We start from the raw sequence: 22,169 nt of genomic DNA on the forward strand, positions 1-22,169 counted from the left end.
TTATGCCCTCTACTAACAGACTGCATCAGAATAACTACTTAAAGGTTAAGCATGTTGAGCACCATAATTATCTGCCATTACTTGGTGATGACATGACATTTTAATAAAACACAAGGTATGAGTCATAAAAGAAAAACCTGACCATCTTTTTCACTCTCTAGAGATCAACAAAAGTGCCCTTGAGTGAGTGAGGAGAGTGTAAAAGCCACCTGTGAAAACAATGTTTCCTCGGGTAGCTTGTCTGAACTCCGAGGATTAGTATAGCTCTCAAAATCTCCAAAGAGGGGGGAAAATGCCCCACACACTGCAATTATTTTCCTTTTAGAGAAATCCTTGGAAAAAAAAGTATAGTGAGAACACTTATTGATTTTTAAACCAATTACTATTGAGCAAGAACATACAAGATCTTTTTTATGAAATACATTTAATTCATAAATCAATATAAGAAATGAAAAAAGGAGTCTTTAATGTCTAAATAATTCTTACACCAATACAGGCAAATAAGAGAGTTTGTTTAAATTGCTAATATTAAACATGTTTCAATTACTGCTTTACTTTAAATAAGAAACATGAATTCCTAAAATGCGTGAAGTAAAAAGAATGATATGAAAATGAAAAGGTAATGCTTCTAGGTCCCTCAGATTTTCTAGGAGATGAGCAAAATGTAAATTTCATTCATTTATCCCAATTTTTCCTTCCCATGTGCTCACAGAGGACACTATTGTGTCAGGCATTTACTGGGCCCACAAAGAGAACTTTTGTATCATCGGGCATGAGAGGTAGCTTCAGAAAGAATAAGTATATGCAAATGGAAATTACACTTGCAGTTTTATGTTTTGTGAACATTTGGAGTGAGACGTCTCTGCTGAGCAGAAAGAAAAAGTTAGCAATTTTAAATATCCAAAATGATTAGTCAGTCACTGTTCACATCGATGCTGTCACAAAATCGAGGCAGAAAATCAAAGTCCTAACAGCTTTAATTCAATGGGAAGGAAAAAAAAAAAGTCCCTTGAAGATTATTCCCCTCCCTCGAGAGCACTTTCGTTTTGCACAACATGCATTTTATAATTTTTAATTTATATTCAGCAACAATGCTCGCTCTGGCTCTAAGACCTTACCCAGTTCCTCCATCTGATACTTCAAAAGATTTTGTTGTTGCTATTTTCTACTTTAAAATGGGCGGTTCTCACTTCATTCAAAAAGAAAAAGATGGCCGAAACCGGTTTGGCTCAGTGGATAGAGCGTCGGCCTGCGGACTGAAAGGTCCCAGGTTCGATTCCGGTCAAGGGCATGTACCTGGGTTGCGGGCACATACCCAGTAGGGGATGTGCAGGAGGCAGCTGATCGATGTTTCTCTCTCATCGATGTTTCTAACTCTCTATCTCTCTCCTTTCCTCTCTGTAAAAAATCAATAAAATATATTTAAAAAAAGAAAAAAAAAGAAAGAGAAAAAGATGCCTTAAAAAAAAAGTAGCCAACCTCTAGAAATGGAATTATTATTGCAGAATTCCAACAATACCTGCTATAGAAGGGTGCAGAAACTGTGCTAAGCATTTGCACCACCTCCCTTAATTCTACAGCCCTCAAATAGCCAAACTGAGGCTTACACACTATGACATTTTCTCAGGGTCACAAATAACTAAATTTCTAAAGAAACTCTCAATTTGCCAATTCTGAAGAGCACAGATATAAACGTTAATTTAACCATTTATTTGAATTATTCAACCAATTTTTCTAACAGGCGATCAAGTACCAAGCATGGAGTGAGATGTGGGACTACAGACTCGAGGAAGCTGTGATTCTTCCCCCGAAGGTCATTGCTTTCTAGTTTGGGAAGGAGACCTTTATGTGAACATAGTGTCCCCATCGATACCTATGGCCCCGACTTATAGAACTGACAGAGGAGATGTGAAGGGTATGAAATTGAGACTATCTGAAACTATCTTGTAATTAATACATGGTTATAATAGGAACAAGTAGAAAACACTGGACGAGTTCATTCAACAAATGCTTAGTCTGTATGTAAGACTGCAACATAAAATAATAGAAGTAAAATGTGATCATAATATTTTTGAAAACTGTGTGCTGTAATATTTCTTTCTGAAGATTTTCCTGGAATGGAGCCTTTATTTCAAATTGGTGTAGGTGCAGCCCAATTGGAACTATGCTTATTTAAGGGGCCCAGTTTGCAGCAATAATTGGAGAACAGGCTGAATACGGGTTATACCACAAGATTGCTAGTGTTTCGAGGATTAAAACTGAGTCTGATATCATACATACTCACTAACCGAAATAAGGTATGCTCAGCATTCCAACTGAATGACTGGCAATCACCTTCCATCTAATAAAAAGTCAGGATCATATATTAAATGTTAAAAAGTACTGGGAATGCCAACCTAAGAACTTTCAAAGAAATGCGGAATTTGAGCCTGGTAAATTTCCATGAGAGAGGCAGGGTATAAAAACAGGGTCTGCTCTCTAAATAAGTAATATAGCTTTACAAAATGAACAATGGACTAAAGACAGCTTCTCTCACATCAGTACAGTGACCTGAATGTCAAACCAGGTAACAAGGTCACAGGTGCCAAAAGTAAAGTGAGGATTGTGCCATCTTTGAGATCTGCCCCACATTGGTGACCAGCAGGCTTACTTTTAGTCTTTCATCATTTATGCCATTAACCTTAATATTACCTTAAATTCTGCACTGATGAAAATTTCTCTGAAATCTGAATCTGCTTAGATGCTGTGTCTGATTACACTATTTAGCCCTTGTGTTACAGTTTCTATATGCAGTTCCTCTTTCTCTGTAAGTTTGGGCTCAGTTTCTGGGGAGCAAAACCTGGTTTGCACAATGACCATTATGGAATTGGTGTCCAAAGCATGTCTTGAATAGAACTGAATGTATATTCCTAATTTGAAACTATTCTGTATCTCTGAGAGTTTACTTAAGAGGCAGACAAACCACCTATTTCACATTTACCATCTCTATTAGTGTGTTCGACTATGACTTCATTTATATGTGGAATCCAATGAACAACATAAACTAACAAACAAAGTGGAGACAGACTCATGGATACAGGGACAGACTGACAGCTGTCAAAGGGAAAGGGGTTGGGGGCTGGATGAGAAAGTGAAAGGATTACACACGCACAAAAAATGAAAGACCCATGGACACAGGCAACAGTATGGTGATGACCAGAGCGAAACGGGGGTTGGGGGACGTAGAAGAGAGTCGAGGGGGGATAAATGGTGATGGAAAAAGATTTGACTTGGGGTGGTGAACACACAATACAATATGCAGATGATATATTGCATAATTGTATACCTGACACGTATATAATATTATATAACAATGTCACCCCAGTAAATCCAATTTAAAAAAGACTATGGCATTTTGCCTATCATATTGCCCGAGATGTAATGTTTCAAAGACATCATAGCATACTCAAAGAAAGGAGCTTCTGCGTGAAAGTTCACTGCTTTCACCTTCACATTACTATTTCCAAGACCTCTTAGTCAAAAAGGCTTTATATGATGTCACATTGAAGCTAAAAACTGTTATGATGGCTGTTCACCTTTAATAGATAAATAGCAGTACAGAAGTACTATTTATATTAGGAATATGAAACAGAACTTTAAAAGCTCTTATAAAATTCAGCTGTTTTATGTATTTTTTCCACCTTTCTAAAATATGTTATTCAACACCTTTGATATTTTTATAATATATCAGCCACTGACTTAACAGTGTGAGTTCACCCCAGTAAAAATAAATAAATAAATACATCTTCGTCATTTGGTCATTATGAGAATAACTAGCATTTATAAAGTACTCAAATTATTTTTAGAAAGCATTTTATGTAGATACTATTACTTCTATATTCTATTTTTAATGCATTAGAAAAATTTGCCTCATTTCTGCTATAATAATGTTTTAATTAAAACCCCTAAATCTTGAAAGGCAATTTGGGATATCTTAATAAGGTAAAATCCTGGATAAAATATAATTTATTCTTTTTAATGACAATTAAGTATTTTTTCTAAGTATTTGATATGCATCGTTTTTACTTTCATAATTCAGTGATATATGTGGCTTTTTATTTATGTAGTGTCACCCATATATAGTGTCATCTAAAAGTGATGTTAAGATATTAGTTTACCGCCTTGACAGGTTTGGCTCAGTGGATAGAGCGTCGACCTGCAGACTGAGGGTCCCCAGGTTCGATTCCAGTCAAGGGCCTGTACCTTGGTTGTGGGCACATTCCCAGTAGGGAGTGTGCAGGAGGCAGCTGATAAATGTTTCTCTCTCATCGATGTTTCTAACTCTCTATCCCTTTCCCTTCCTCTCTGTGAAAACCAAAATTAACACATTCAATATGAGTATTATATCATATGTTGATTTAGAGTTGGATAATAAAATAATTATGCATGAATATAATGGAAAACTTATAAGGATAAAACCTACCTTTACTAAACTTTAACTTTTCTAAATAAAGAATCCAAATTATACTGGCTCCACATGTAGACAATTATGTCTCTATATCTTTATCATTAGTACTAAATACATGGTGAATAGTACATTTTGAATTATAGTGAGACAAAAAGCTTATCCTTAATTGTTTAACTTCAACAATAATCATGTGAAATATAGTCTGTACCTGTAGATGCAACAGGTGAGAGAATATAAAATGGGTGAGTGAACAGAATGAAATACACAGAGTGAAATACACAGAGTGAACTGGGTCATTCGCCCACGAGCGTTAACGGTTTCCTTACTACAGAATATTGATCAACGGCCTTTACTTACAGGAGGGTCTGCATCTTCAGCATAAACGCTTGTGATCGGTGTACCCTTGGCAGCATCTGGAGCCACGATCCCTTTGTAGATGCGTTTACTAAACACTGGAGGGTAATCATTCATATCCTGGAAAACACAATTAAAAGGTTAGTACTTGGACTGAAACTGGGTTAGGTACCCAGTTACTTGACCGGCTCCATCTCTTCATATCATACAACCCATTTGCCACTGTCAGCCTCAATCCTCTCTGTTCCATGACTCTCACTTCAGAATGGGGCCCCAGAGGAGACTGCCAGCGTCCCTCACATTATTACATGTATGGTATCAACAGAAGGCCACTCTGCTCGAGGAAACATTCCATCACCCCCGCGCCCACCTGCAAACCAAATACACCTTTTAGAGACTCGAGTAATGTTTGAAATGTTCTCTAAAGATACTCTTATTGAAATGATGTGTACTGAACTTTGGAAATAATGAAAAAACAAATTATATAAAAAGTGCCATCCAAGGAGACAAGTATAGAAGATGGTGTTTCTATGTTTGTTTTGTTGTTACTATTTTCAAAAGCACTCCAATGTTTCTGTTGCAACTTCAAATTCTTTATATACTTCGCATGTCATGATTAGAACATTTCAAATTCAAAGTATGAAACATCCTTTGACGCCACCCTAGATATTTACTAGTATAACTGTAAACTGATTAAAGAATGTTTTCCCTAGAGCACACTACGATAAGGACAAACAGGATTAGATGTTCTTATACATGAAAAACAATGATAATTAAGTATTTTTTCTAAGTATTTGATATGCATCATTTTTACTTTCATAATTCAGTGATATAAGTGGGTTTTTATTTATGTAGTGTCACCCATTAAACAAGTATTTATCAAGTTCCTACCATTTTTATGACCGAGTATAAGCACTGTGGATACTGTGGAGACTCAAGCAAAAGGTGCCCCTGTCTTCATGTCACTTTACTGCCATTTGACAGGCAAAGATTCTGATCCTACCAGATAGTTTAGCAGGGGTCCTCAAACTGCAGCCCGCCGAAAACATTTATCCGGCCCGCTGGGTGTTTTTGCCGCCGCTGCCTGTCCTGCTTAGCAGCCGACTCGTCCCGGGCCCGCAGTGCGCATGTGTGGAATGTCTAAGGGACAGTGAACTGGCCCCCTGTTTAAAAAGTTTGAGGACCTCTGGTTTAGTGACTTGACTTAGTTGGCAGAGCCAACCTGATAAACCTGGTCCCCTGAGAGCGAGACCATTTTTTACTCTCAAGCATTTTATCCTTTATGGAGAATTGCATTTTATTATTTTTTTCAAAAGCAATGCTTATTAAATTGGCTGATTTAAATTTTGTAAACTTACATATTTTAAAATAATCATTATGCCCTGCATTGTTTTGGGTAATTTGGGTCAAACACATTAACACATTTGAGCCTGAAGCTACATCAGTTAATTGCCTTACTCTCCAGGTCATCTTTTTCTCACTTGTTATTAGAAACATAAGAAGAAAATTATTCTACATAGTCTTTGATATTTTCTCTGTGACAACAATTTTCATGTACAATGTAAATTGTGAGCACCCTAATTAACTGATTATAAACACCTCTTTTCGAAGAGGTCAGGATAATTATCTATTACAATCAAGAAGAGCTTGTTCTATGTTCACCATAGAGTTGACTTCTAAGTTGTGAATATAAAGAAACCTATAGACTCCAATAAGAAATAGGAAGTCTTGAACTATGCGTAAAACTGGAAGGAAAATCGTTTTCTCTGTTTGACATATAATATTCACACCCTCTTCCATAAAATGAAAGAGTTCTTTTGTAAATTATGAGCTTTGGAATCTGAACAAGTAAACGAACCCAGGGAACTGCTTCTCTACACGGAGGGCAGTGTAAGGTGTTGATCTTGAGGTGGCAGGGTCTGGAGTAAGTTGCATACACACTGTCTCTTGCTCTTTTCAAGAGTGCCAGTTACTTCTAACGAGTGAATCCTGTCTTTTAAAGGGTGGAGATCCTCTTGCACTTCTAAAGTGTAACTTCTAAAGGTTGGAAAAGAAGAAGCCCAACATTGTAATTGTTCTGCACCCAAAGTCATATAAACTCAATATTCTCTTACGGAGTTTCTTCTCCTCCTTCCCTAGGGGGCGCATCTGAAACCTTAATGTTACAAGGTACTTTTTGGATAACTAGATTCTTCAGAAAATAAAAAGAAGATATGATATTTTTCCAATTATGTCCACACAGCTGCTAACGGTGTTGAATACAGTGGCCTATTTTTTGCTGAGAAAGTATTCACTAGATTCGCCTTCTAACTGAATGCACAGTGGTCATGTTTTAATCTGGCCTCACCAACTGATTTGATGCAAACCAAAGGCTGTAATAACTGAAGACCACTGAAACATTAATGGCCCTAATTTTATGTTGCTTGCCATTGACAGGATGAAGAATCAATATAATTATTATGGCAGTACTTCTTCTTATGGTACACTGCACACACTTGGGGATAATAATCTTTTATTGTGGCTAAAATGTATAGCCAGTTGCCCAGAGTTCTTGCACCATGCATTACTTCAAATGATAACATTTATTGAAATGTAATGCCATTGGGCATAATCGTTAGTTGGGTATATTTATGCTCCAGGGATATTGAAGAAAAATGTACACATGATTTGCTTCTGTACAAATGCTCTATTATGCCTCAAATTAAGGATAAGCTTCATTCTCCAAAAACAAGCCCCTTTCTGTTAGCCATTACTCCACTAGAGGGTAGTAGTGGCAAAAAGAAAGATTTCCTTTTCTGTCCTTTTGTCAATTTTATCACCAAGACCCTCAATAATTTGCTTTCTGTGGTTATATTTTTGATCTGACCAATAACTAGTTTTCATGTTTCTAAAGTCTGTTCCGAATGTCATCATGGTTCTCAACTGGAACACCACCCTGCTCTTAAAAATGTTGAGTAGTAAACTTACAATTTGGCCCCATGTATCAATCACATAAAAACGTACCTGAAGGTACAGTTGGCTAGGAGGAAACATATGAGTTTTATGTACAGCATGGCTCTCAGTATCACAAATACTGATGGAAATCCTACTGGGCATTAGACAGTACTTTGGGTGTTGGGGTATTGTTACCACCAAGAAAGGCATAGTGCCTGCTGGTACTGGGGTTAGAGTTCAGTGTAGAAGGCAAAAACTAAATGCATAATGTCAAGTGTGATGCATGTCATGAAAGAGACAGTACAAGGCTATGATGAGAGTGTATAGCACGGAGTTTAATTAGCTACATTACCATAGGATGCATTTCTGTTATCTGAACAACGTCCCCATCACTCATGCATTCTGGCAGCTGAAATAGCTTTTCCAAATCAATAGCTAAATTAGAGGAGAATAACACTGTGCAATGGTGACAAACCCAGTGATTTAATACATCATTCTATTGCTTTCTAGTTCCCTCTGTTGCAATGGTAATGTGTGGGGGAAAGGAGGTGATACATTTTTGGAACTTTTCTAAACCATGACATTATGGTAAATTGAGACAATGAGTGCATATTCTGAGCTCAGGTCTATGAACAAATTCTAACAATACCACTCCATTTTAGACTTTCTCAAAAATGCATCATAATTACATGCGTGTGTGCGTGTGTCTGTATGGTTCATTTTTACTGTATATCAGGAAAATGCTGAGTGTATAAAATGTATCATTTCCATTAACTTGCACAAAATATAGTAGTTATTATTATTACTATTATTCCTGTTTTATATATAAGAAAACTGAAGCTTACAGAGATTAAATTGCTCATTGTTATCCTGCAACAAAGGATACAGCTATGATTTAATTCTGTTATATCAGATCCTAAAGCCTCATTCTGATATGTGGACGCAAGGAGAAAGAGAAATGGCAAAGTCATCTGAAGATTATATGTAAGATGACTTAAGTGTGATTTTCACTTAAAAAATGCACATAATGCACATATAACTTTTAAGATATCTCTTTCCAATAATATTTTAGATTAAAAAATTTTTTTCAACTAGTTACTATACTTTTATTTTGGCAATCTTGTGAGCTTCTTAACATTGTATAATGCTAATTTATTTCCCTGAAGATAATTGTTATAATTATTCATAAAGCTTTCTTTAGTAAAAAGAGAGTTGTTGCAGTTATAATAATATTTTTAAAACAGTTTATTCAATATTTAAATCTGAAAATAGTTATTTTCACTAAAACCTAATAATGTTGTGTGTTTTTTCCCTAAGTTGCATTCCTTGAAAAATGAATCCGATCAGAAACTTTACAACCAAAAAGAATCCCATGATCAAATATGGGAAATCACTTTTTTTTCTTGAGATTCTCAAAGTATATCAGTACATTGAAGGCTCTTATATGAATGTATACGCCAATGCAGAGAGAGATCTGTTTACTTTTGCAGAGCCCAGTGTTTCCCAAATCTATCTCGAGGAGCTAATACTCTATGAAATATATCCTCAGAGACCTGGAAGAAATTGCAATATTAGAGACACAAACTAATAGTGTTTGGGATATTTTATGGCTTTGGTGAATTAAAGTTTTTAGAGAATATATGGAAGATTCCAATATATCAAGCATGCTCCCCAAATGTGGTGGCCACTTCATCAGGGTGAAGATAGCCGCCACAGGAATGGTGGGATTGGGAAATAATGGCCATGTCGAGCAGTAACCAGTAAGGCTTACCAGCATCTATTGTCCCCATTAGGAGGACATTCAATTGTGGAGACTTGCGGCAGTGCCAAGCCTGTCTGAGGCAGGGGAAATATGATAATCCTAGAAGGGTAAAATCTCTGGGAATAGGCATTTTTGTATGTTCCCCCTCATTTGATTCTTTAGAGGTAACATGTCACATCTTAGTTGTAAAATTCTAGAATAGCAGAATATGCACATACTTTATGAAACTATCTTACTCAGCCTGTGACATGCCCTCCCTGATGTATTCACATTCTTTAAACTTCCTGGTTAATACATTAGAAAAAAAATACACTAAACAAGAATATAATAGTGAAAAATATACTAGAGGGAAACATTTGATGACTATAGCCCCAAACAAGGATATCCCCAGGTCAACCAGCTCCAAGGGAAAAAACATTGACCAACTCCAAAGGAAAAATCAACTCCAAGTTGTAAAAAAAATAATGATTACTCTGTTCAAACATACTCCCATTAGCTGGTTCATGGAAATCATCTTTAATTCAATTTCCCCCTTCCAGAGGAAGGGAAGGAAATATGCTGTAAATCTTGAAATGTCCAGAATTTCTTACAGTATTTGTTTGAGTCCTGGACTACCTCCTCCCGGTCTCTCACAACATAACTCCTCTGACCGAATCCAAACTAGGACACTACCAATACCATCACCACGGAGCATCAGCAGCACATCAATGCCTGTCGGGCGTCCAGGGTTTGGCAAATGAAACCTTGATGCTGGACACTGATTTCCTATAGAAAAGCTAGAAAAGCCTGTTTTCTATATGTTTGGAGACATAGAAACATTTATTTTCCACCTGGAGGAGGAAGCCCCTTTGAAAGATGAAAATGCTAACGTCATCTTCCAAGATACACAGTATTTCCAGCAACCTTGGCCCTAATGGATAGTCGTTCATTTCTGATCCTTCCACATATTCCTGCCCCCTCCTATACCGGCTCCTACTAACGCAGTCTCCCTCACTCTCCTACGCCCGTGCAGCCATTCTATCTAAAATGACCATCAGCAAAATGTCTGAAGTCATCTTTTTATCTTGGACAAGTCTTTCACAGCCCATTCAATGCTGCCAAGTATTGTATATCCATTAATATATTTCAACTGCCGTGTCCTGTATTCAGCTTTTGGCTTTCCATAGAGAACAGAGCTTTTCTTTCTGTGTATTTTCTTTTGTATATTAGAATTCAGTGTATAAGGTAAGATTTTTCTCTGAATTTTATGTTTTAAACTCTTTAGAATGTTATTTTTATTTTCCAGAGATTCAGCCATATCATCTAATTGTCTATCAATAAATGTGCAATGAAATAGGCCTCGTTTTATCAGTGTTCTACAAAAACTTTGCAATAAAAATCCATATTATTTTTTATGATAATTGGTTTTGTTTTGGGTCCTTAAAATGTGTGACCAAGAGAGCTCTTTGCAGGTGTCGGTCATATAATTATATTTTCTTATTAGTGTAGAACAGTGGTTCTCAACCTTCCTAATGCCGCGACATTTTAATACAGCTCCTCATGTTGTGGTGACTCCCAACCATAAATTATTTTCGTTGCTACGTCCTAACTGTAATTTTGCTACTGTTATGAATCATAATGTAAATATCTGATGTGCAGGATGTATTTAAGTGACCCCTGTGAAAGGGTCGTTTGACCCCCAAAGGGGTCGCGACCCACAGGTTGAGAACCGTTGGTGTAGAAATATTTTTCCTTCTGAATATTACTTTAATTTCCCTATTCTCACTCCAGTTTTAAATAAATTTGATGGACTAGTTATAAACACTAGATATTTCTTTTTTACAAAAGAAATTATATTTCTGCTCATTTTCGAAGAGAGATCTTCAAGATGCTTTCCCTGTGGTGACTGTTTTCAGTAGAAATATCTCTTAGCAAATACCATGCAATTATGTTATCAGCAGAGCAGCTTGTCAGTACTGCAAGTAAACAAACCAATAGCAGAAATTTGCAAGCTTAGAAAATATCTACATATGTGGAGAGATGAGAATTCTATTCCATTTTCTTTCCAAAACAAACAAGTCTGATAGTAGACAAGAGACTCTGAAAGTTCTCTTTTACCCTGAGTGATAAGGAGAAAAGTAAGCAAGTGTCAGTCTGTTTTGGGGAAAATATTCTACAAATATTTTATGCTTATATCACTTGAAAAAGAAAAAAAATGGCATTGAAAATATCTAGAATTAAATTATGAATATGATTTGCTTTAAATGTACAATAAATCAGAAATAAATGTGTATAGGTCAAGAAGACTAAACCAATACATTGGTTTTACTTCTCTAAGTAAGGTAAATGATAAGAAACATTGAGTGACATCCCTCTATTGCAATAAAGGGTGCTCAAGCAACAGGCAATGAAATTTAAGTCTTGAGCTCAGATAAAGAATGAGGCTTATTTAGAACAAGCTTGCTTATTTACTTCATATGTTTTGATTCAATTTGACTCCAATGAATTCTAGAAAAAAAAAGTCCAAGACAAAGAGAGAAAAAATTCAAGCAGCCTTGTCAGAGTCTATGAAGATCACAATTTTCTACAACCCACCACATTCATCCTAGAGAGACGGCTACACTATTTGAGTATCCCTTTTTGGATCTGGGAAGAATAGAAGGAAGGTCATCAGAAACAAGCTTTTTCTTCCCTTACTGTCCAAAATTGTCCGACAAGGACCTTTTTATTCTGTTTTACATGTTTTTAATGCTAAATTCCACCGAGCCACATGGGTAGACAAGAGAAGACCAGAGTAAGATGGTTTAACAATTTCACCTGCTCTGGAAGCCATTTTGCTCTAGTTAGTTTATGCAGGTCAAACCTATCTTAGTCTTTTTCATTTCTTTGCCTATCCAACATCTTCCTAACCACTAATAGTATCATGTTCCTAATATGTTCTTGGAAAAAGATTTCTAAATTTCTAAGTGTCATACCACAACATAGTGTGGCAACATAATATTTCAAAATATGAGTTGAAGTCCCTCAGGTCATTGGTGGTTTTGTGCTGTCCCTTGAACCTTCCCCAGGCTACCAGAGCATTGTTTCAGGGGAGGGGGAATACACAAACAGAAAAGGAGGTCACTAGGAAAAGACTTTGATAGTTCAAATACTGATTCCCAAAGAGAACTTAATGCTGAATAAAATTTTAACTCCCTGAAATAGATATATTTCCCATTATCTGAAATAGATAAATTTCTTAGGATATAGAGACACACTATGGATACAGGTACAGAGTCATTGTGGATTTCTGACCCTAATAGGACTCTCCAGACTGCTCTAAGGCATCTGAGAATGGAAGGGACTCATGCTCCCCTCTCCAGGGTAGTTTAGAGGAGACAGCAGGCCGTGATGGAAGAAATAGCCTCAGGTGGGTACTGGCAGATAAACCTCTGTCAGAAAAGGCAGTGGAATACTCCCTGTGTCCCACTCTGATTGCAGGATTATCACAAATAAATCCAAACCAAACAAACAAACAAAAACCAGACTCAAAGACCTTGCAGTCAAGTATTAAAGCATCAACCTACATGATAGTTATGCTAATTATAGATTGGTTAAGTCCTTATCAATCTTTTATGTTCTCATATTGGTATTTTCTAACAAAACCAATAGAATTTTTAGTTATTTATTAGTTAACCATCAAATAAAAACTCTAGGAAAGCCATGCGTCTTTAATAACTTACACCATCATTTACACTATGAAAATGAGCATTGTGGAGAAGTTGCCTATTACCTTGTGTACCTTATAACCTTGTGTACAGAGTCCTTGACTGAAAGCACCTTTCAAGACTTGACGTCATCCCCAGAACCTGACTTTCTCTTATTCTAGGCAGAAATGCAACAGTAGAAATGCATTTGCAATGCTTTCCCCATAGGGAAGGTGCTCCTTTGGGAAAGAGCAGAGAAATCTGAAAATTTAGTTCGCAGCTCAGGTGACTGTTATATCCACTTGAGAACTGTCACTGGAAATCCAAAAGGTTGAAAACACCATGCTTTTTCAGGCAATCATTTGGCACAGGGTATTACAATGGATGAGATAACAAACTTAGAGAGGTCAAGAAAGTCCCGTAAATTATAGAACTTGAAATGGTTGAACCAGAACTTAATTCCAATTTGATCTTGATCCCAAAGCTTATTTCATTCCAGAATCTTGGGTTCTAAACTAAAGTAAACTAATTAGTTCCGGAGGCTTAGCACACTTAATCATTCAGAGTCATCTTATTAAAGATTTTATTTTTAAAACTGAAGGATTTGGATAAAGTTATTATCTCTACTGCTGTGAAATTTGCACTAAAGTGTAGGCTGGCGAAATTATGGCTTGATTAAAGTCACAGAGCTAACAGCAGACTAAGGCAGCCACATGTTTGAATTAATTTTTTTAGTGTTTCCTTCGAATTTATCTCTTAAACAATATAGTTGTTTCTCAAGTCTTCATAAATATTTATCAATTAAAAAATCTATGTTCTGGGTCTGGTACCACTAAGTTATTATGAATTGTTGCACTAAATATTAGATTTATTGTATAAAATACAGAAGCTACATGTAGAGAGTGCAAAGTAGGCAACCAGAAGTCACCTGTATTCCTTACCTTTACTATCACTGTGACGGTAGCAATCCCAGGTGGCATTGTGCCGTAAATATCAAAGGCCTCCACTAGGAAAGTGATACTTGCTTCCTGGTCTGGAAATGACTCATAGTCCAAACTCCTTAAAAGGGAGAGTTCTCCTGTAAACGGGTGCATTGCAAAAAGGTGCTTCACTTCTGGGCTTCTTATCCGATAAGACACATTTGCTCCAAGGTCAACATCCGTGGCCTGTAACAAGAAGAATGGTTATATCAGTGGCAGTGCCAACCTAGAAAAATGGAAGACTAATGAAGTCATGTGTCAGTGCTTAGGACACTAATGCTGACCAAAAGTCATGTTTCAGAGAAAAGCACCTTTGTTAAGTAATTTACCAGAAAGGGGGAGGAGGAGAGAAAGAGAGAGAAATAGAGACAGAGACATGAGATTTTTGTCCTTGTGGATTTTATTACTAAATTTATTTTACCTGAAAAAAATCACTATTAAAAGAACCATACCACAGTAAAGAAATAAGTATTGTCACAGATGATTATTTCTTGCTGACCATATAGCCTTGAAAAGATATATTTTAAATAAAAATAAATTTATTGAGCCTTAGCCAGTGTGGTTCAGTGGTTGGAGTGTTGGCTCATGGACTGAAGCATCATAGGTTCTTTTCCTGGTCAAGGACATGTGACTGGGTTGCAGGTTTGATCCCTGCCCTAGTCAGAGCACTTGCAGGAGACAACCATTCAATGTGTCTCTCTAACACCTATCTCTCTCTCTCTCTCTCTCTCTCTCTCTCTCTCTCTCTCTGTTTTTCTCCCCCCCACACTCTCCCTCCTCTCTTTCTCCCTTCCATTTCCTCTCAAAATCAATGGAAAAAATATTCTTGCATGAGGATTAACCAAATAAATAAATAAATAAATAAATAAATAAATAAATAAATAAATTTATTGAGTGATTTCCATAAACACAATGGATTATTAAAACACTAAAATAAAACTGATAAGTAATTTCATTTCATCTCATAAGTATCCTATAATCATTTCTAGAGATCACTCGATTATAACTCCCTTCATTTAACTAATATTTATTGAGTTGTTATTATGTGCAAGTTACTATAGAGATGTACAAGATGAATAAAGGCAGTTTCTGTCCTCCAGGTTACTGTACAAAGAAATAAGACACAAATACCAAAATCAAAGGAAAAAATGATATGTCACTTAAAGGTGTTCAGAATTGGGAGTGATATCTTTTAGCTGAAAGGATGCTTTTTATGCAGGATTGTAGGATGATTATTTTACTCAGTAGTACAGGTTTGCAAAGGCCACTCTGTTAGGGGACATGGAATGGAGCAAAAATGGCACTGGGAAGGTGAGGGTTGGTTAGGCTCTGCATGCAGTAATGCAAAACCTCGTATGTGAACTTCCAGTCTTGGCTCCCTTTAATCAAAGAAAGATTTTATTTCCCTGCCTAAAATCCTTCTTGCTTTTCATTCCATTTTGGATCATCTCCCAATTCCTTAACATGGTGAGAAGGACATACACATTTTCCAGCCATTTAGCCCCTAATTCTCTTCTCTCCTCCAGGATTCTGAGAAGATTATTTCCACTGCCTCGAATAGCCATTCTTCTTCTTTGCTCAAATAACTCTCACTCTTCAGTTTGCCATTTAGAAAGCAACTTTCTCCAGGAAACATTCTCTTTGACCTAAAGATTAGGCTATGATCTGTGATCCCGTAAGCCCCTCACTTTGAGGACCTCTATTTTAATGAGCAGTCTACTTGTCTACTTGCTACATGAGACCAAAAACTCAATGAACGCAGATAATCGTCTGGTTCATGTTTGAATCCTCAAAGTCTAGCAGGGGAGTGGGTATAAAATAAATGTCGAAATTATACTTCTGGAATGAATGAATGAATGAATGAGATTAACAGAAGAATACAGGAAGAAATAATGGCCCTCTCCATGACCGGCATATGTCTCTTGTCAGTTATTAATGTTTATTGTGTAAATATTTATTTAGTTGAATTATGAAAGAAATACAAGTTCTTTAAATCCATGCCAACAAAATTCATGTGTATTGCAGTCAAGGAAGGTCTAATGGTCTAATTTTTTTTCCTCAAAATATACTTCATATACCATCTGTGTCAGATTTAAATGGATAGTTCCTTAAAAGGCAGATTTCTGAGCGAATTTAACTTACTGAATCAGAATGTCCAGAGTTTCTGGTAATAGTGCAGTTGAGAAATGAAAAGGGAGGCTTGGAGAAGAAGACACTATTAAATAGGAGAGTTAAGACTTGTGGAAGAATGTCAGTTGTTTACTGAAAATAAAATTAAAAATTACAAAATAGCCGAAACCGGTTTGGCTCAGTGGATAGAGCGTCGGCCTGCGGACTGAAAGGTCCCAGGTTCGATTCCGGTCAAGGGCATGTACCTGGGTTGCGCGTATTTCCCCAGTGGGGGATGTGCAGGAGGCAGCTGATCGATGTTTCTCTCTCATCGATGTTTCTAACTCTCTATCGCTATCTCCTTTCCTCTCTGTAAAAAATCAATAAAATATAAAAAAAAATTACAAAATAATAAGTATAGCAATAACCCTATGTCTGTAAAATATAGGTAACTATTTACATATGTATATATGTATATACATATATGCATTTATGCAAAAATACATGCATATTTATTTTTACATATATATCTTTGATACTTGTGTGAGCACAAAGATAAATGTGACAGAATAAACATAAATATGAATACGTAGTACTTTGGAGGTACAAGGTGGGAGATTATTGACTTTTTATAGACTACTGTATTGTTCATTATTACAATAAATATATAACATTAATTTTTTAATTAAAAAAATCTATTTAGATTCTTTATTTCATTTCTTACAAAGGCACATTTTCTCCCCTTATTTTTTGTTGTATCCCTAGGAGTTGTTAGATTTTTTTAAAAATGTAGTGCTTAAGAGAGACTTATATTAAAATGTATTCATTGTTTACCTGCCATTAAAAATTTTAAAAATAAAAAATTTAACTGGATGTGTTATTTATTTTTTTTAAATATATTTTATTGAGTTTTTACAGAGCGGAAAGGAGAGAGATAGAGAGCTAGAAACATCGATGAGAGAGAAACATCGACCAGCTGCCTCCTGCACACTCCCCACTGGGGATGTGCCCGCAACCCAGGTACATGCCCCTGACCGGAATCGAACCTGGGACCTTTCAGTCCACAGGCCGACGCTCTATCCACTGAGCCAAACCGGCCTCGGCTTTTTTTTTTTTTTTTGGATGTGTTATTTTTTGATTTGCTAAATCTGTCAACCCTACCCTAATAGCTAATCCTATAATGTGGAATTTATGAAATGAATGCTCCTCCCACACACCTACCTCTACTTGAAGGAAGATGGTCCCAGCTGGAAGATTCTCTTCAACAACAACAGTATATGTTGAATTGGTGAACACGGGACTGTTATCATCAATATCCAACACCTTTATGGCCAGTGTTAGAGTTGAGTGACGAGGGTGTACCGCTCCATCGGTTGCCACAACAAGAAGTTCATAGTAGTCCCTGACTTCCCTGTTAAGCTTCACTGTTGTGTAAATGCTCCCGTTGGATGTGATACGAAAAAGATGATTGAAGTTACCCAAACTGTAGTACACTTGGCCATTTATTCCAGCATCAGGGTCAGTTGCCTAATTGAAATAAAAAACAAAGGAATTCACATAGCACATTTTGTTAAGCTTTTTTAACATTGCATTTTGTTATGTCTTCCTGCTAGAAGAGAATAGTTAATGGATCATGGAATATTTCTAACCAAATATTCTTTTTTCTCCAGAGAGAATGTTAAAAAGATAATGAGAATGTAATGCAAGAGTCTAGAACATGAAAAGAAATATAATATAGTTTAATTAATAGTCTTCCTTTAAAATGAGCATAACTTATAAATTAATGTCATTCGCAATAACAATATTATTTCAGAAAATTCTCACTCCAAAAATAGTGAATTTTCCTCTATCATTTATTTAATACATTTTGAATTCTAAAATAAGAAAATCACATTTAGTTCATAATTGCTTTAAAATAAGCTACTAAGTGACAACTTAAAATTCTATAGTTTTGAGTACTTTATATACTTATTTTCATCTGTATATGAAATTTCACATAAATGTACACAAATATATATTACCTCATTTAATCCTCACAATGTTCTTATTGATAAATATAATTGGTCCCAATTTACAAATGAGAAAACTGTGTATATGGAATTTAATTATCTTAGCATTACACAAGAAATAAGTATCTCAGTGCCCCATGTTTAGTACAATGCCTCACATATAATACTCTTTAGATATTTGTGAAATTAGTATTTGAATAAATAAACGTATGAAAATGAGATATAAAACTAAATCCTCTTCAAAATCCAAATGAGAGTAAAAGTATAGCGACTATCAAGCACCTACAAAGGGTTTTTCTTTAATATTTCGATGCAGTCTCCAAATGATAATTGAGAATTGTTGATGTTATAATAACATATTAACTGAAAATTCCAAGTCATATAGAATCACTTCATATCAAATAAAATGTGGAAATTTTGAGTAAATATAAATTATGACCTCTCACTATCAAATACTGTGTCGTTTGTGTTAAATAGTTCTACATTATTTTTCTTTAGAGAAATTGAAGGAAATCTTAGGAGCCATACAATGTTATATAGTTGTGCCTCAAACAGTTGCTAAGGAAGATTATACACGTGGCTGCATTATGAGCCAGGGACACAATAATCACTTAATATCCACAATACCTCCCACAAAACTTTATCTTTTTCTCTAAAATCACTGCTTAAGAAACTAGAAAAATATAATCTAGTGATATAAATAGGTCTTATTTCATAATACCAATACCCTTGAAAATTTCAGTGACTTTTACTGTCTGTGGGAATTCTTAAGATTACCAAATCAATCACTTATGTAATCAGCAATTTAAATGATTCTTGTTCAAGTTATGGTTTTATTCAGCCACACATTGGAAACTGTGTTATGACAGAATGATTTAATTTGACTAACATGCTATGTGTGTGTGTGTGTTGGGAGGAGTGTTGTGTATGCAAATAACATAGTCCTATATATGTCCAGCTGCTTAATTTATATCTCCAATAAAGATACCTCAAATATGTCTGTATTATTTTTTTATCACTGTCATTCCAAATTTAGCGGCTTCTACAAGTCTGTTATCTTATAGTTCTGTAGATCTGAAGTTCAACACGGGTCTCACCACTCAAGGTATAGGTAGGGCTATGCTTCTCTCTGGAGGCATTAGAGAAAGATCACCTTCCTTGCTCACTCAAGTTGTTGACATAATGTAGGTCCTTGGGATTGTCAGATTGATAGCCCCATCTCTATTTTGGTTGCCATGTAGGACATTCCCAGCTTCCAGAGGCCACCCCTTGTCCTTGGCTCATGGCACATCCCCTCAATCTTCAAAACCAACAATGGTAAGTCAAGTCCCTCTCACACTTTTGAATCTCTCCTCTTTCTTCTTTCATTCCATCTCATACAGTACATGAAGCTCAGCTACAGGCTGTGAGATATGTGGTGTATTAAATAACAAGGTCCAAGCTATAATGGCATTTACAGAAAAATCCCTATCTATCCATAATATGCTTCTTCCGGTGTAAAATATCTCAAGCCACATCATACTGGGCCCAGCCACCATCCACTGTGGCTTAGATTGCTAAATTACTTCTTAATTATTTTCTTTCCATTATTTCTCTTCAGATGTATATATTTTTTTATAAAAGATAAAAGTAATGACACCAGTTCTCTGCTTAACTTCCTTCAATAATTTCCATTGCCTTGGGAAATATTTAAATCTTTAACATAGGCAGGAGGGTCCTCATTAAATGCTGATTTCACTATGTTCCAGAATATTGCAAACCTCTCTAACCTCAAAACTTCTCCAGAAGCCCCTGCCTAGAGGCCTGTACTATTATTCATCAGGCTAACACCCACTCATCTTTCAAGTGTCAATCTAACATCACTTCCTCAAAGCAGTTTTTTCTGACTTCTGAAGTGGAAATTAGAACCTCCTGTTACACATGTCAGTAGCTTTATATGCCTGTCATCTATGCCATTTTTATTTATCAGTGTGATTAGTTGTTTAATATTTGTCAACCTTTTCACAATGTAAGCCATTAAGGTTTGGTCCGGGATATTTGCTTTTCTTTTTTTCACTAAATGCTCAGTGCCTACTATAGTTTCTGACACATAGTAGGCACACATTCAGTGTTTAAGTGCACAAATGAATTATACATATTAGCATATAAATGAATGCTTTAACACTGCTATAGAACACTTAAAATTATTTTATTCATTATATACCTGCTGTTTGGCTTTATTTTAGTTTATATTTCTTGCTTTATCATTCTGTGTGATTTTGGTCAAGAATTTCAGAGCAAACACTGGAATTATTAGAATTGCACCTGGGACTCTGATAATCTTAGCATTACTACTGATTACTGGTCTAAATTGAAAAACAGCATTATTAAACATAGTGATATTTTGTCATGATCAAACCAAGCGTGGAATCAAAACAAGGAAATATCTGTGTATTTTCAATATGTTATAGAATGACAACTAGGGACTACGCAGGTTAAGGCGGTGAATGCTCAAATACATAAAGTTTAGAAATTAAGAATAAAGGGAATTTAAAATGTCTCATTTCTTCAGAACTTCTCAAGTGCCATCAATATTTTAATGAACAAGGCAACGTTCTCAAGGGAAATACCAAATGCACCGGATTTAGAAATCCTAGGTATAGAAATATAGCCTCCTTTCAACATGTTGATCAACCTACAGGAAGAAACCCAAATCTAAACTTTTACATATGATTTAATTCCAACCTACACTTTCAGCATTTCTTACTATTCACTCTGCTGTATAAACTCTCTGCCTCTGCTCAAGTCTAATCAGTTTCCCACATTTCCCTAGGACTCAGCGTATACTGCTTGACATTTCTTTTCAGACCTCGCTACGATGATTCCCTTACTCACCTATGAAATTCTAATCATGCATCCATTCTTCAAATCCCAAGTTCACTTCTTCTAGAAAAATTTCCAGCAATTAGAGATCATTTTATTAATCAGAATTGTACACTTGACAAATGCTTTCTTGTATTTGTTTTAGTCTACCGTATGTCTTTTTAGAATAACATTTCAAAACTTTTCATATATCAAAATGATCAAAGATATAAGTATCTCTATTTTACAATGGGGTGATTTATTGAGATAAAATATCCAAAGGCATTTTAAAAGATGGTTTGGAAATAGATGGGGCATCCTTATCAATAGGGTTTCAGAATTTTAAGTCAGCTGAAATGGCATAACATGTCCAAAGTCAAGTGCACTAACACACAACTACACACATACATTTTGATCTGATTTCCCAAAACTTAATTCACTGAATGCCACGTTTCCACAAATAGAACTATATTTAGTCCTCATGGAATAAATAACAGTAATATTTTGTTGAAAAATACTCTAAAATTTCAAGGAAACACGGACATACATCTTCTACTAGATGTATGAAAACAGAATGTTTACGAAACATGTAAACAGAAATGTTTACAATGAAAACAGAATGTTTACGAAAAGCAGGGCTATTTCCTTCCTTTTCTCTTAATTAAGGAGCATAAACAGGGTAAGTTAGGTGACATGAACCGGCTAAGCAAGCTAATTTCATTTCTCTCCTATACAGATGAGTATGTATATATTAGGCAAGATAATCAAACATAAAATCCCTTGTCATCAGCAGTACTGTCAAGAAGTTTGCATTGATGTTTAGTATCTAGCCAAGGAGCTCAGTGTGTGAAACCATTTATCTTCCTAGAAATCAATTAAAAGTTAATTAAGACTGTTAATAAGAAAAATCACACATCTCTTCTTCCCTTGTACTACATCAAAGCAATAAACAGTAATAGCTTCAACTTTATAATCATCTTTTATACCATATCATTTAAAAGGGAAATATTTTTCTTGTACATTTTATTCATCCCTATTTTTCTTCATTTTTTCCCCCAATGGGTCTTT

The 22,169-nt window shown here is 35.6% G+C and overlaps 1 protein-coding gene across 2 annotated transcripts in view; it reads right to left on the reverse strand.

The window, feature by feature from the left end:
- PCDH15 (protocadherin-related 15) overlaps nucleotides 1-22,169 on the reverse strand; it is a 516,985-nt gene that overhangs the window by 128,955 nt on the left and 365,861 nt on the right. For both annotated transcript variants that reach the window (XM_015565490.1, XM_015565491.1), the window contains exons 18-20: nucleotides 17,473-17,778; nucleotides 14,104-14,328; nucleotides 4,805-4,921 (exon numbers count right to left, since the gene is read on the reverse strand). In XM_015565490.1, the coding sequence (XP_015420976.1) occupies nucleotides 4,805-4,921; nucleotides 14,104-14,328; nucleotides 17,473-17,778 (648 nt within the window). The remainder of the gene's footprint in view (nucleotides 1-4,804; nucleotides 4,922-14,103; nucleotides 14,329-17,472; nucleotides 17,779-22,169) is intronic.

This window comes from Myotis davidii, unplaced genomic scaffold (genome assembly GCF_000327345.1).
Source record: "Myotis davidii unplaced genomic scaffold, ASM32734v1 scaffold20, whole genome shotgun sequence".
Lineage (NCBI taxonomy): Eukaryota > Metazoa > Chordata > Mammalia > Chiroptera > Vespertilionidae > Myotis > Myotis davidii.